Below are 14863 nucleotides of genomic sequence, written 5' to 3' on the forward strand. Positions count from 1 at the left end.
CTAGGGGTAACCTTGTTTTTCCTGAAGGGTATGACTATGCATTTCTTGGCGTTTAACTTTAGGCCATGGCTCTGGCACCAGTTATCCGTTTCTGTGAGACCCTTTTGAAGGATATCTGTGTCAGATGTGTTTTCGACTATGGCGCCCAGTTTGCAGTCATCTGCAAACTTTGTCAGCCATAACCCTCCTGTATTTGCTTGTACTTCAGAAAAGTAGATGCCGAACAAGAGTGGGCCCAGGACTGAGCCCTGTGGGACACCACTTGTGACAGGCTTCGAGTCTGACATGGCGCCAACAACTCTGACCCTATGGGTTCTGTCACTTAGACAGTTTGCAACCCATCTTGTGATGTATGGGTTTACATTTAAGCTGATGAGTTTTTCAATGATACCCGAGTGGGGTATTGTGTCGAAAGCCTTTGCCAGGTCGAGGTAGGCTGTATGGACTGCCTTTCCCTCATCAATGGCCTTGGTGACTGTTTCGAAAAAGTCAACCAAGTTTAAAAGGCATGATCTGCCTTTGACAAAGCCAAACTGGGTTGGATCCAAAGTCTGCAAGTTCCCTATGTCTTTATTTATGAGTTCCATTATGATCCTCTCCATGGCCTTGCAGATCAGGCTTGTCAAGCTGATGGGACAGTAATTTACAGGGTCGGTGGAGGCACCGCCTTTGTGAAGTGGGACCACAGTTGCCATGCGCCACTCCTTGGGTACGTATCCTGAGGTGAGACTAAGATTAAACAGCTGTCCTAACTGCGGGTTTAATTCCTCGTTGAGTTCGTGGAGCACACAGCCGGGGACACCATCCGGTCCCATGGATGCTGTGTTTTTCGCCTTGGAGAGAGCAGTTCTCACCTGGGCGTTAGAGATGTTTAGGGGGCTACAATCCTCTGGTATAGATATCTCTCCTTTTGGGGAGGGGAGAAGTTTGCACTGAACCTGTCAGCCAGTATGTTGGCAATGTCTGTAGGTTCAGTAATTTTCACATCATTTTGAACTAATTCTGAGCATATCTGGGAGTTTCCTCCCAGGTTTCTAACATAGCTAAAGAAGGCCTTATGATTGTCTTTTGAGTCCTTAGCGATTTTTCTCTCAAAATTTGCCTTGGATGATTTTATGAGAGCTCTTACTTTTTTACTTATAATGATCAGAGGTGTCTTACCTTTTAAGGATTTTGCTCTATCTTGTAGTAGCTTCCTCCTTTTGTTGTAGAGCTTGTTTATGGCTGGGGTCCACCAGGCTGGACGCTTGCCTTTGGTACAAAGAGTCTTTGTTTTGTTTGGGATTTGCCTGATCCATGCAGTCCTGCAGGTGCTGGTAGAAGGCATTTGTAAGTGATTCAGCGGCTTGAGTAATGTTTGCCGCCGGCTCGGTGGCCTTAAAGGTGACCACACTAGTCTTTAGAAGTGTGAAGTCGGCTTTTGAGAAGTTCTTCACTGTGGTCTTTTTTATCTCAGGTGGGGGCGGGATGAGGACCTCCAGTGAGATTAGTTTATGATCTGATCTCACCAGTGAGGGGTATACTTCCGGTGTTGAACATTGTGATCCCATGTTCGTGATGATGAGATCAAGTATGTTTTCACCTCTTGTGGGGATGGTGACTAGTTGTTCCATGGCATTTGAGTTTATGAACCCGAGGAACCTTTGGGCTAGAGTGTTTGGGCTTGAGTAGTGATCCCAGTCTATATTAGGGTAGTTGAAGTCACCTAGTATGATGGTGTTTGGAGATACATTTATCACCTCCAGTGTTTTCAGGAAAGCTATGTGAGGTTCCTGAGTTTGAGAGGGTGGCCTGTAACATGCTACAAATTGTAGAGCAGTCTTGCCTATGGTTAATTGCACCTGGATGGTCTCCGATGCATCGTGCGTTGCCACCAACCTTGAGGTGTGGGTGTCCTTGATGAATATGGACACCCCCCCTCCTTTCTTGGTGTTGTCCGGATTTTGGGGCCGGAACGCATGATATGAGGTAAAACCTGATAGTGCTGGGGTGCTCTCAGGAGCCTTGAACCAGGTTTCAGTCACACCACAGACATCGATGTTCTCCATACTGAGAAGGGCCTCGAGTGCGTGCATCTTGAGGTTGAGACTTCTGGCATTGAGCAGCATTACCCTTAGTTTTTTTCCTTTTTTGTGTTCTAGGGTGGTAGGTTTGAAATTTGAGCCTTGCCTAAAAAAGGCACTATGGGGGTGGCAAGAGCCTTTGCCAATATCCGGAAGCCCAGTGGTGACAGGTGCAAGCCGTCCCTTGCGAAGCAGCGTGGCTTGTCCAGCATGTCATCCCAGGCAGACAGACATTGGATCCCCTTTGAATGACACCAGAGTTTAAGCCAATTATTAAAGCTGATCATCTTATCTCTGTATTGTGGCATCATTCTTGGTGAAGGTAGGATACTGCTCAAGGTCAGGGTCATACATGCCTGGGCTACATAATCAGATAGCTCCTCAATGTCTCTTTTCATGTAGTCCAAGGAGGTACGTCTCAAGTCGTTTACACCAGCGTGGACAATGACTGAGTCGTACTTGTACCTGCTGTTGAGAGACCTGAGTGCTTGCGTCATGTGGCGGATTCTAGCACCCGACAGGCAGCTTACTGTGACCTTCTCTTTACTCAGTCTGGTGAGTGGGACATCAGTGTGTCTGACTATGGAGTCACCAATGACGAGTGTGTCTGGCATTGTGTTTGGCCTTAAGGGCTGTGACTGTTTGGCACACTGACTGTGTGGTCTATGTGTTGCATGTGTTGTGTCCTGAGGTGGTAGTTGTTTGGGTGTCTGCTTTGGTGGCCTCTGCTGTTTTGGTAGATTTTTGATCAGAGCCTCCGAATATGCCTTTGTGTGTTTATGTGTATGATTTGAAGTTGTGATAGTACTATGTGAGACTGGGTATGAGACTGGGTATGTGGTGTGTGTGGTTACCTTCTCCTCCTGTCTGGTCTTGCCAGTCCTATGTTGAGAGAGCTCAGCCTCCAGTTTGGCTGTATAGTTGCATCTCTCACATGTATTAGCCTGAACCTTAGACCAAAATTTTCAAATCAGTCCTCACTGCTCTGGACATTTAATGTGGTTATGAGAATGGAATGTGAAATAAAATACTTCTATAAGAAGATGCTGCATTGTACCAACAGTTTGTGAGCAGCAAGCATTGTGATTAGAGAGGGGGGCATTGATGGATTCCTTGCTAATGACCTGAATTCAGGACAAAGCAGTTGGGGTGGGATGTCTGGAGGCAGAGTTTACTGCATGGAAAAGACTATGACTTTACTACGAGTAGCAGTGTACTGCACATAGAGGAGGACACATTGATCTGCTGCTTGGTCACAGATTAGGCATGGGGTGTAACAGGCACATGTTGCTTAATACCTGTACATGTTATTGCATGGCAGGCAACATGTCTGAGAAGAAAGTGGAAGTAAGACAGATTGTTCCAATTCTTTGCAGGATGCTGTCAGCTAGTTGTAAAGGAAGGTATAAGAAATCTTCTTTAAGGCAGAGTTTGGAGTAGAAGCCAACAATGGTTAAGATGTTGCATAAGGATAAAAGTGTGAATTAAAAGAAAAAAAGGACATAGATTACTGTAAACTTTTTTTATCTCTGGGGACAAGGAGAAATGAAAGATTGTATCACCACACTGTAGAAAAATGCGCTTTGTGTGTTTTGTTTCGTGAAATTTGCCAATCTAAGTAACATTACTTGACCATGCTTGAAGTTGAAGTAGTTGTGCCCACAGTGCTGTTTCTTAAATGCTAACTTCAGTTTTTTAATGTTTTCCAGCCAAGTACATTGCCACAGGGAACAATTAATATGAACCAGTGCACAGATGTAATTGATGCTGAACCAAAGACAGGACAGAAGAATGCACTTTGCATTGTTACACCTGAGCAGGAATATTTTATACGTGGAGAAAACAAGGAAATCATTAATGGGTGAGTACGATTCTGTTCTAAAGCATTTGGTTACGGTTTGCTTTATGATCCTTGATTATTTCAAGCCTTCCTCTGTCTGTACATTCAGTCTGATCTGTGGTCTTAAATTTGCTGGGAGTCCGTACCATGGGCATGCCACCCCTTGCCCTATAGAGAGGTGAGCAGGCAACACCTCAGTATTCAAAACACCCTCCCTCCTCTCTTTTTTTGGCCAGCCCCTACAGTGACCAGGTTGACTGCATAGCTCTAAGCTTATTAGCGCAAGAATCTGTGACAAAGCCAAAAATAATCAGAGAACAAAGGCTCAAAATTAGGGTCAGATTTTAAGTGCTGTTCTTACATAGTTTAAAATTCCTAGAAGAGCAGCTTTTCATTAGCTTTTTTTGAAGGATATGAAAATGAAATGTCTGTCACTATTTAATGATTGTAGTCCTGAGTGCTTTGCCAAAAAAACTCACATTTTATGAAGAACAGACCACAAAATATGAAGCAAAATCAGGAACACTCTGTGAAATCATGCACAATTGAAGATGTATGGTTGGCTGGAAAGTAGTAAGAGATTCAACCTCATTTACATGAGTTTGTTATTCTTTAATCACATTTTGACTTGGATTAAAATATTTTTTGTCTGACCTGAATAGCTACCGCAGCCGGAGATTCATGCCTCTTAGACCGAGGACGTAAAAATGTGTTTTAGACTGAGGAAGTAAAAACAAGATTTAGACTACGGAAGGAAAAACATGTATCTCTGCGTTAAGTTACATATGTGTTTATTCAGTCATTGGTGGATTACACCTGTTTTTACTCTAGCTTAGGGTACCATCACAGAAGCATGGCTGATGTTCTTCGTGTTTCACTGTTGCAGTCATCACATTTGAGTTATCCCTGCCACGTTAGCCCTCGGCCAGCCCGAATACCAGAAACTTAGTATTTCTGCGTCAGTTGCTGCCGCTTGAGGAATAACGTCGGGTCGTCAGTGGTATAAACTAAGGCAGCTGAAGACATCAGTCTTTCTTGCCATGGTGCCCGAAGCAGAAGCAGTTCGCACAAGTGCTGGTCAGCCGCTACCTGAGTTTTCGTTTCCGAGTTGAAGTCTTTTAAAGCTAAGTACCCCATTGGGGATCCTTTTTTCTTGTACTAACCGATGTCAGAAAAAGATAATAATTGTCTCGCAAATACCACACCGAGACTTCCACTCTTACTGCGTCACTTGCGCCCAGACCACGACATCCCCGTTGTCACTTCTGTTCTTTGTTTAATGCCAGAACTATCCGTTGCCGGGCCCTTATTGTAGCCAGATATTTTCGTTTACAGTCCTCAAATTCCGAAATGGCTTCAGTAAGCCATTCGACAGCAGATCTTCCAAAAAAAGGTAAGATAAAGACAGAGACAGACTGCACAGGTCCAAACCTTCTGACGACGCTTCCGTTAAGCTAGTCGTCAGTCCTCCAGTACTCAGTGAGGCACTTTCGCAACCCCTGATGCCCGCTTCAGTTGATTCACAGGTCGCTACCAAGACCCTTTCGGAGTCAGGTATGCCACAAAAAACTTCTTAGTCTAAGGATCATGCAGTCGCCTCTACCGTAGATGGGTTCACAGCCGCTGAGCAGGCACTAGCTTCCAAGGAAGTCCTTTGCACCTCCGAATCTCGACATAAACCGATGTCTTCTTTCGCGACTACCGTTCTTTCGAAAACAACCGAGTTCCTTAGGCCCAGGATTCGAACCACACCCAAGAAACCGACTACCCACTCTCGGGCGCCAGCTACCTTGCCTCACTCTCAAATGCTTAAAGTGGCAGAAGACCTTATCATGCTACTCAGGGGAAGCCAAGCTACCCCTTTAAAAAGGAAAAGAGATCTGTCCCCAGTAGTTTTGAATGAACAAGAGTCAGATGAATCTGATGCATCTGACTATGAAGACATGCAGCCCCTTCCACTTTTGAGGATGCTGATGCAGAGGAATCCATTCCTTCAGCCTCTCCCCAGAGGATTTTTCCTTTGGGGAAACCCTGCATACTTTAAGGGAGCATTTCCAATGGGAGAGTAAGGACTACCCTCAGTCTAAAAAGAGACTCTGGATTCCTAGATCTTCCGCAACACAGACCCTTGGCCATCTCCCCACTCCTGGATGTGATGAATGATATTTTCCTTGAATCCAGCTTGACTCCTGATGCCGTACCTCCTGCTCCCAGAAAACCAGACCGGTACTACAGAGTCCCTAACTCACACAATTATCTTTTTTAAAAATCCAACAGCTGACCCTGAGGTCTTTTCTCAAGGGCTAAAAGGGATTAAAGCAACATCTGCTAAGAATCCCACCCCCTCAGACAGGGATTCCCGAGCATTGGACAGATGGGGTAAAAAAGTGTACACCTCAGCTACTCTTGTTATCAGGGCACTAAGTTTTCAGTTTCATATGCTTAAATGTCAGCAACATACCTTGGAACTCCTTAAACAAAAAATGTCCTCCTTTCCTGCTTGGGCAGAATCTAAAGATTTACAAGGCTTAATGCATTCTGCAAGTCAAGTAATTAACGCGCCTTGCACTGTGGTTTTGACACCCTAGAAGTTTCTTGCAGGACAGCAGTCACTGGATCTGTCATTAGAAGACATGCATGGCTTAAGGAACAACCCCTGCCAGACCATGTCAAATCTAAATTGTTGGATGCACCCTTGCACAAAGATAACTTATTTGGCACTAAGGCAGAATAGGTCTTAAAAAAGGTGGAAGAGAAAGCAAAATCTATGCAAACAGTTAAAGATTGCTTACAGGTCCAGCAGGCATTTTCCCTCCAAGCACTGGTCCATTCCTGCTGTGAGTAAACAGGCCCAGCCTAGGACATGTGGAAGCAGACCTGCCCCCCCGACAGCAGCCCCAGGGAATGCAGAGATATAAGCAGTGGACTGCCTCCACTTCAAAACCAGGGAGTTCTAAGCCCCACCCCCTTATGATAAGAACTCACAATGACTCACCTTCTCCTGACTTCCCTTCTGCCCACTTTCACTTACCCCTAGGAGGAAAACTCTCCTTTCACTCAAGCATCTGGGCCACCATTACCAAGGACCAATGGGTTCTGAACATTGTGTCTCAGGGATAAAAATTCTCCTTCCACACCCTTCCAACCCCAAAAGGCTTCCCAGATCTACTGCCAAATCAGTGGGCAGAGGCTGAAAAACAAATTCATTCCCTTCTCTCTTTGAGGGCAGTAGAGCACGTTCCTACAGAACAGATAGGCCAAGGCTTCTACTCCAGACTTTTTCTGGTGCCCAGAAAAGAGGGCACCCGGCGCCTCATCCTCGATCTATCCATTTTAAACACCTTCCTGATGATCCCAGAATTCAAAATGCTCACCCTCCAGCAGCTTCTACCTATGCTCTCCAAAGATGCTTGGCTAGCCTCGCTGGATCTAAAAGAGGCCTACCTCCACATTCCTGTCAGGGAATCAAGCGGAAAATGTCTCCGCTTCAGGGCAGGATCTCAACACTTTCAGTTCTCTGGCGCTTCCCCTTGGCTTATCTGTTGCTTCCAGAGTTTTCGCAAAATGCCTGGCTCCGGCCATTGTCTTTTGCAGACAGAGAAATATTCAAATTTACCCCTACTTAGATGACTGCCTTATTCAGACAGACAGCCAGGAAAAGCTGCTCAAACACCTGGCCTTTGTAAAGAGTCTACTAACCTCTCTAGGGTACACAGTCAAAGAAAATAAATCAAAACAGGTGCCCATCCAAAGGATAATCTTCCAGGGAGCAAGTCTGGACACAGCATCCCTTACACCAGAGAAACAAATTTTTCTGTCAGCATGCTTCTCTCAACTGGCCACCAGGCCCCAGCTTTCTGCAAGGAAAATCCTGCAACCTCTGGGATTCATGACATCATGCATACTCCTCATTCCATATGCCAGACTGCATATGAGGAAACTTCAGTGGTACCTAAAGAGCCTTTGGTGTCAACACTCTCAAGACCTGAGAACTCTTCTACCTATAATTCCTTGCCTCAGAAAGGTGGGCAACAGCGTGCTCCCACAACAAGGGACTGCCCTTCTCCCCACCCCCCGCCTCCCAGACCCTCACCAAAGACTCATCAGACTACTCTTGGAGTGCACACCTGGACGGCAGGTGCATACAGGGCCAATGGAGCCCACAGCAAACCCCCCTGCACATCAGTCAAAAAGAGATGATAGCTGTGCAGCACAGCTTGATAGCTTTCAAACCTCGTCTCTCTCCAGGGATTCTCCTGATCAAGACAAGACAACACCACTGTTATGTGGTACAGGAAAGCCTCACTCCTACCCTATATGCAGGCTGGCCATGACGCTTTGACTTTCGGCCTCTTCCATACAAATACACCTGTTAGCACAATTCCTACCAGGCTCTCTCAACTCTGGCAGACCAATTAAGTAGAAACCTTTTGGACCCACACGAGTGGCAGCTCAACAGAACTACCTTCTTCCTAATAACTCAGAAATGGGGACCCCCGAAGGACTACCTCTTTGCCTCCCACACCAACAATCAGCTCAGCAAATTCTACACCAGGGAGCATTACTGCATGGCTTGGAAAGTGGATGCCCTGTCCTTCCCCTGGGTCAACCTCTCGGTCTATGCCTTTCCTCCCCTACCTCTCATCCCTAGGGTACTGCTCAAAATAAGGGAGGAAAAACCAAGGGCCATTCTTATAGCTCCAGACTGGCCCTGACAGCACTGATACCCCTTGCTGCACAGCCTGTCCCTGCTGCCTCCATGGCATCTTCCTCAGATTCCAAACCTCCTAACCCAGAGGGAAGGGGAAATCATGCACCCCCAATTGCAGACCCTCAATTTGGCAGCTTGGCTTAATCCCTAATCCCGAACCAATCTGCCATCCTCAGTAAACAGGTTCTGGATGTTATCCATGAGGCCAGACGCCCTAGCACCAGAAAGTCTTGTGCAAATAAATGGAAAAGGTTCTGCACCTGGATCTAGGCTAAGGGGGCCAGTACGGCACAGCCCTCCATCCCTCTCATCCTGGATTACCTAGCTGACTTACTACACAGTGGACTCTTTCTCCTATATAAAAATTCATGTCTCTGCTATTTCCGCTCACTTTCCCACTGAGCAGCCCCTTTTTTCACACCTTTTGATCAAACAGTTCCTCAGAGGGGCTAGCAATTTTAGGGCCCTCAGAAGGGTACCAACACCAGCTTGGGACCTTAACTTTGTCTTGGAAAAGCTCACCCTGCCTCATTTCGAACCAGCTTCTTCTGCAGCACTAACATTTCTCTCCTGGAAGACAGCCTTCCTTCTGGCCATCACTTCAGCCAGAAGAGTCTCTGAGCTGCAAGCACTCATGGCTGTGGAACCCTTCATCATCATCCATGCAGACCGGGCATCTCTCAGATCTAACCCATCCTTCATGCCCAAGGTGGTGTCCAGTGTGGCTCTCAACCAAATCCATTCATTTGCCCACTTTCTTTCCTAATCCTCAGAACAAAGGGGAAAAGGATTCTTTACTCTCTAGATGTGCACATACAGCTCAGATACTACGTGGACAGGACTAAACCCTTCAGAAAGTCTGATCAATTGCAGGTTAGCTTTGCTACAGGGGTAGAAGGCAAAGCAGTCTTCAAGCAAACCATTTCCAAATGGATAGTACAGTGCTTCCATTTCTGATACAAACAGCATGGTAAGCCTCTCCCCAAGGGGGTCATGACACACTCCACTAAAGCAGCCTCCACCTCTGCGGCTTTCCTCAGAGGAGTCGCCACCAGGGACATCCAGGAGTCTGCCACCTGGACATCTGTTCACACTTTTACCAAGCAATACCAGCTGCCTCTCTTCTCCAAATTCAGGGCAGGTTTTGCCTCTGCAGTCTTGCAGAGCATCCAAGCCAGCCCCTAGCTTCCTTGACTGCTTCTACCCATTTCCTCAGCTTTGGGAATCTACTCAAATGTGGTGACTGCAACAGTGAAACACGAAGAACATAGTGCAGTTGTATACACTTACCATAAATGCATGAGTGTATTCACTGTTGCAGTCCTGGTTTCCCTCCTTCCACCATCCCCCCCCCTTTTTTTCCTTCTCCTTTTGATGTTCTTTGTGTTTCACTGTTGCAGTCATCACACTTGGGTTATCTGCTTGCAGGTAGCCCTCAGTCGGCCCAAATACCAGAGTCTTGGAATTTCTGTGTCGGTTGCTGTCGCCTCTTCCATGATGTCAGATGTATAAAACATGCAGCCGACCCCATTACATCAGTCTTTCTTGCCAAGAAGGAACCCGAAGCAGAAGCAGTTCACAAGTGCCGGTTGGCCACTACCTGAAATTTTTGTATTTTTTTGAGTTTCAGACCTGAAGGCTTCCAAAGCTAAGTACCCTGTTGGGATTCTTTTTTCTTGCTCTAACTGATGTCAGAAAAAATTAACAATTGTCTTGCCCGTGGAAAGCAAATACTTCACACAGATTTTCATTCTTACTGCATCACCTGTTTAGGCCCAGACCACGACGTCTCTCGCTGTTGGTTTTGTGCTTTGTTTAATGCTTGAACCATTCATCGTCAGGCTATTTTTGTAGCTAAATTCTTTTGCTCTTGTTCTCCGTATTCCGAAATGGCTTTGATAAGCCATCCGACTACCGATCTTCCGAAAAAGCACAAAGACAGAGACAGACCACATAGGTCAAAAACTGCCAACGACACTTCCGCTAAGCTAGTCGCCAGTCCGCCGGTACACAGTGAGGCGCGTTTGTAGCCCCTGATGCCCACTTCTACAGATTTGCAGGCCTCTGTTGAGACCCATTCGGAGTCCGGTATGCCGCGAGATGCTTTTTTGACTATGGAACCTGCGGGTGTCTGTACCTTGGATGGGTCCGGAGCCGCTCTGCAGGCACTGGTTTCTGAGGGTGTATTCCGACCTACCGATATTCATATTAAACTGACAACTTCATTTCCAACTAAAACTACCGAGTTTCTCAGGCCCAGAGTTTGCACTACGCCTAGAAAACGGACGTCCAAAGCGCATGCTCAAGCCCCCATGCCACAAAAAAAAAATGCTTAGAATGGCTGAAGACCTTATTACTCTAATTAGGGGAAGTCAGCCTTCCCCTGCCAAAAGACAAAGAATTGAATTTCCTTCTGATTGTACAGACCAGGGGTCTGATGACTCTGACCCTTCTGATTACCAGGACATACCCTTATCTACCTATGAGAACTCGTGCAGAGGAATCCATTCCCTCTGCCTCCCCTCCAGAGGATTTTTCTTTTGGTGAAACCTTGCATACCTTAAGAGAGCATTTCTGCTGGGAATGCCAGGACTATCCTCAGTCCAAAAAGAGACTCTGGGAATTTTTAGATTTGCCTCAGCACAGGCCTCTAGCTATACCCCCCTGTCCTGGATATTGTAGATGATGTCTTCTTGGAGTCCAGTCTTACTCCTGACACCTTACCACCAGCTGCTACAAAACGTGACAGGTACTACAGAGTACCTGACTCTCACAAATTTCTCTTTAAGAATCCTACTGCAGATCCAGAGACCATTTCACAGGGACCTAAAGGCATTAAGGCTACTAGAGCCAAAAACCCTACCCTTTCAGACAGGGATTCTAGAGCTTTAGACAGATGGGGTAAGAAGGTATATACCTCTGCAACTTCTGCCATCAGGTTTTTGAATTGCCAGTTTCACATGTTGAAGTACCAGCAACATATTATGGAACTAATTAAACAAAAAAATGGTGTTACTTCCAGATTGTGCAGAAAATAAAGATTTACAAGAGTTAATGCATTCTGCAAACCAAGTTAGTAAACATACTTTGCAGTGTGGGTTTGATGCCTTAGAAGCATCTTGCAGGGCTACTGTCACTGGGTCTGTACTGAGAAGGCATGCTTGGCTAAAGGAACAAGTCTTGCCTGACCATTTCAAAACAAAATTACTAGATGCTCCATTAAATCAGGAGCATTTGTTTGGCACAAAAGCAAAAGTTCTTCAAAAGTTGGAAGAAAAAGCTAAATCTATGCAAACCGTCAAAAGATTTCTTACAGGTGCAGCCACCTAGATTCAGTATGCATTGGCTTTCAAAAAACTGGTCCTTTCCAGTTCCTCTCAGGCCTTCTCAGTCCAAACCCAGGGGAAACAGACCACCAAGACTACAGTCTCAGGGTATGCAGAGATCTAAACAATGGAGTGTTTCCACCTCAAAACCAGGGAGTGGTAAGCCACCCCCATATGGAAAAAGTTCACAATGACTTTCCAATTATTCTTCCTAGCCATGCCCAAGTACTTGCGCCTCTAGGTGGAAAACTCGCCCTTCATGCGAAAAACTGGATGTCCATTACTCGGGACCGATGGGTTCTAATCATTGTATCCCAGGGATACAGATTCTACTTCCACTCACTGCCAACTCCAAGTGGGTTGCCAGACCTTCCTCCAAACCAGTGGGCAGAGGCTGAAAAGCAAGTACTTTCCCTTCTCCATATCAGGGCTATTCAACCTGTTCCAGTAGAACAAAGGGGACAAGGTTTCTTCTCCAGACTGTTCCTGGTGCCCAGAAAAGGGGGCTCTTGCACCCTGTCCTGGATCCATCAATTCTCAACACCTTTCTGGTGGTCCCAAAATTCAAAATGCTTACACTGCAACACCTTCTTCCTATGCTAGCCAAGAATGCCTGGTTAGTCACCCTAGACTTAAAAGAAGCTTATCTGCACATCCCCATAAGGGAGTCTTGCAGGAAATATCTACATTTCAGGGCAGGCTCTATGCACTATCAGATGTCCTTCATGGATGCATCTGCAGTCATAACAACTGGGTTGTCCTATAATTCGGGCACGCCAGGTCTCCTTCAGTCGGCCGGATTCCAAAGTCGGGTCCGGCTGATGTCGCGCTTCACCCGCGTCATCTCTGTTGGACTTGGTATAAAAGCATCAGCCGACGCCATTTTCTTCAGTCTTTCTTGCAAGCAGAAGCTGTTAGTGCGGTCGGTCGGATCCAGAGATTACTTCTACGAATACTACCAAGACTTCTAAAGCTAAGTACCCGTTGGGGACTCTTTCTTGCCTCAGCATGTCAGAAAAAGTTAATAATTGTTTAACCTGTGGGAAACAAATACCTCATAAAGATTTCCACTCTTACTGCCTGCCTTGCTTAGGCCCAGCCCGTAGCAGCCTGTTCGTCCTGTGCTTCTTTCAACCGAGAACAGTTTTCGGTTCTGATTTTGCGTACATTATGCCGTCGGATCCTCCGACCACATTCTGCCAAAAAAAGACCGACACGCGAAACCATGGTTACAAAAAAACTGATCAAAATACAGCTGAATCTATCTCTACAACTGAGGTCCCTGCTAACACTCTTGAATCGGCCTCAGAAATTTTACCCACTACGGTGCTTACCACTGACTTATCAGACACTATTCCCTTGGATGTCTCTACCCCAGCCGTGGTGCTGCTAGGCCTCCAGCAGCCATGTCCATTAAGGCCTTCGCCAGGGCTAAAGCAGCCAAGACTACTAAAACAGTGCCTGTTAACCCCCCTCAACCAGGCCCTCTTCCAGTTCCCAAATGCTTACTTTGGCAGAAGATTTAATTTCATTAATTAGAGGATCTCAATCTCACCCAGACAGGGCCTCTCAGCCCCAGAGAAGAGACCTAGGGCAGAGCCCCATGAGCCAGTGACCTCTGATGATTCTGCTGATGAATCAGACATAACTGACCAGCCAGAGGCTCCTTTCTCCAATTTTGAAGATACTGATGCTGAAGAATCCATTCCAGCTGCTTCCCACCAGAAGAATTCTCCTTTGGGAAACCTTGCATGCCATAGAACAGTTCCAATGGCAGCAACAGGATTTTTCAGACTCAGGAAAAGACTTAGGACCTTTTGCACCTTCCACAGCACAGGCCCTTAGCTATACCTCCTGTTCTCTCTGTGGTGGATGATGCTTTCAATGATGTCTGATTCCCCTGCCAAACCAGACAGATTTTACAGGGTGCCAGATACTCATCACCACCTTTACAAGGCCCCTCTTGCAGACCCGAAACTATTTCCCAGGGTCCCAAGGCAGTAGCAGCGACCATAGCTAAAACCCTGTTCCTTCTGAAAGGGAAGCAAGGTCATTAGACAGATGGGGTACAAAGGTTTACACTTCAGCCACTCTCTCAGTTAGAGCTTTAAACTGTCAGTTTCACATGATACAATACCAAGAGTTTATGCTTGATCAGTTAACTAAAAAGCTAACCACTGATGAATCTCTTGATAAGAAATATGTATTAGAAATGGTAAATAACATACAGCAAGTTAGTAACCATTCTTTAAAATGTGGCTATGATGCACTGGAGGCTTCATTTAGATCAGCCATGACTGGCACTGTAATTAGAAGGCATGCATGGCTAAAGGAGCAAGCTTTACCGGATCATGTTAAATCTAAATTGCTAGATGCTCCTATGGATAAAACAAGTTTGTTTGGTACACCTGCCCAGCAGGTTATGAAGAAAATGGAAGAAAAGGCAAAATCAGTCCAGACAGTTAAAGATTTCTTGCAGGTTCAACCCCAAGGTTTAGCAGGAACTGGCCTGCCAAAATTGGTCCTTTCCTGACTCCACAAGACCTCAAAGGGGCAGGAATAGACGTTCCAGAGGCAGAAATCAATCCAGAGGAGGTGCCTACAGAGGGCGACAGTGGCAAGGTAACAACAGAGGCACAGACTCCACACCTGCCACTACATCAACACAGCCACAGTGACTTAATCCTAAACCCGCCTACCAGGGAACAAATAGCAGCTCCTCTAGGCGGAAAGCTAACTTTATTTTCAAAAACTGGCACCACATAACAAAGGACAAGTGGATTTTACGAACCATAGATCAAGGTTACGGTTCCACTTCCACACTTTACCAGACAAAGAGGAATGCCAAATCTACCTCCAAATCAAAGACAGAGGCTCTACAACAGATAATGGAGTTAGCAAACATGAGAGCTGTGGAGAAAGT

At 46.0% G+C, this 14863-nt stretch overlaps 1 protein-coding gene across 1 annotated transcript in view; it reads left to right on the forward strand.

The window, feature by feature from the left end:
- Positions 1-14863, forward strand: part of LOC122799215 (myosin phosphatase Rho-interacting protein-like) — a 2938789-nt gene that overhangs the window by 728300 nt on the left and 2195626 nt on the right. The window contains exon 4 of the mRNA XM_044068133.1: positions 3773-3924. Within this exon, the coding sequence (XP_043924068.1) occupies positions 3773-3924 (152 nt within the window). The remainder of the gene's footprint in view (positions 1-3772; positions 3925-14863) is intronic.

The sequence above is a fragment of the Protopterus annectens genome, chromosome 4.part0, assembly GCF_019279795.1.
Source record: "Protopterus annectens isolate FY-2018-M chromosome 4.part0, PAN1.0, whole genome shotgun sequence".
NCBI lineage: Eukaryota > Metazoa > Chordata > Ceratodontiformes > Protopteridae > Protopterus > Protopterus annectens.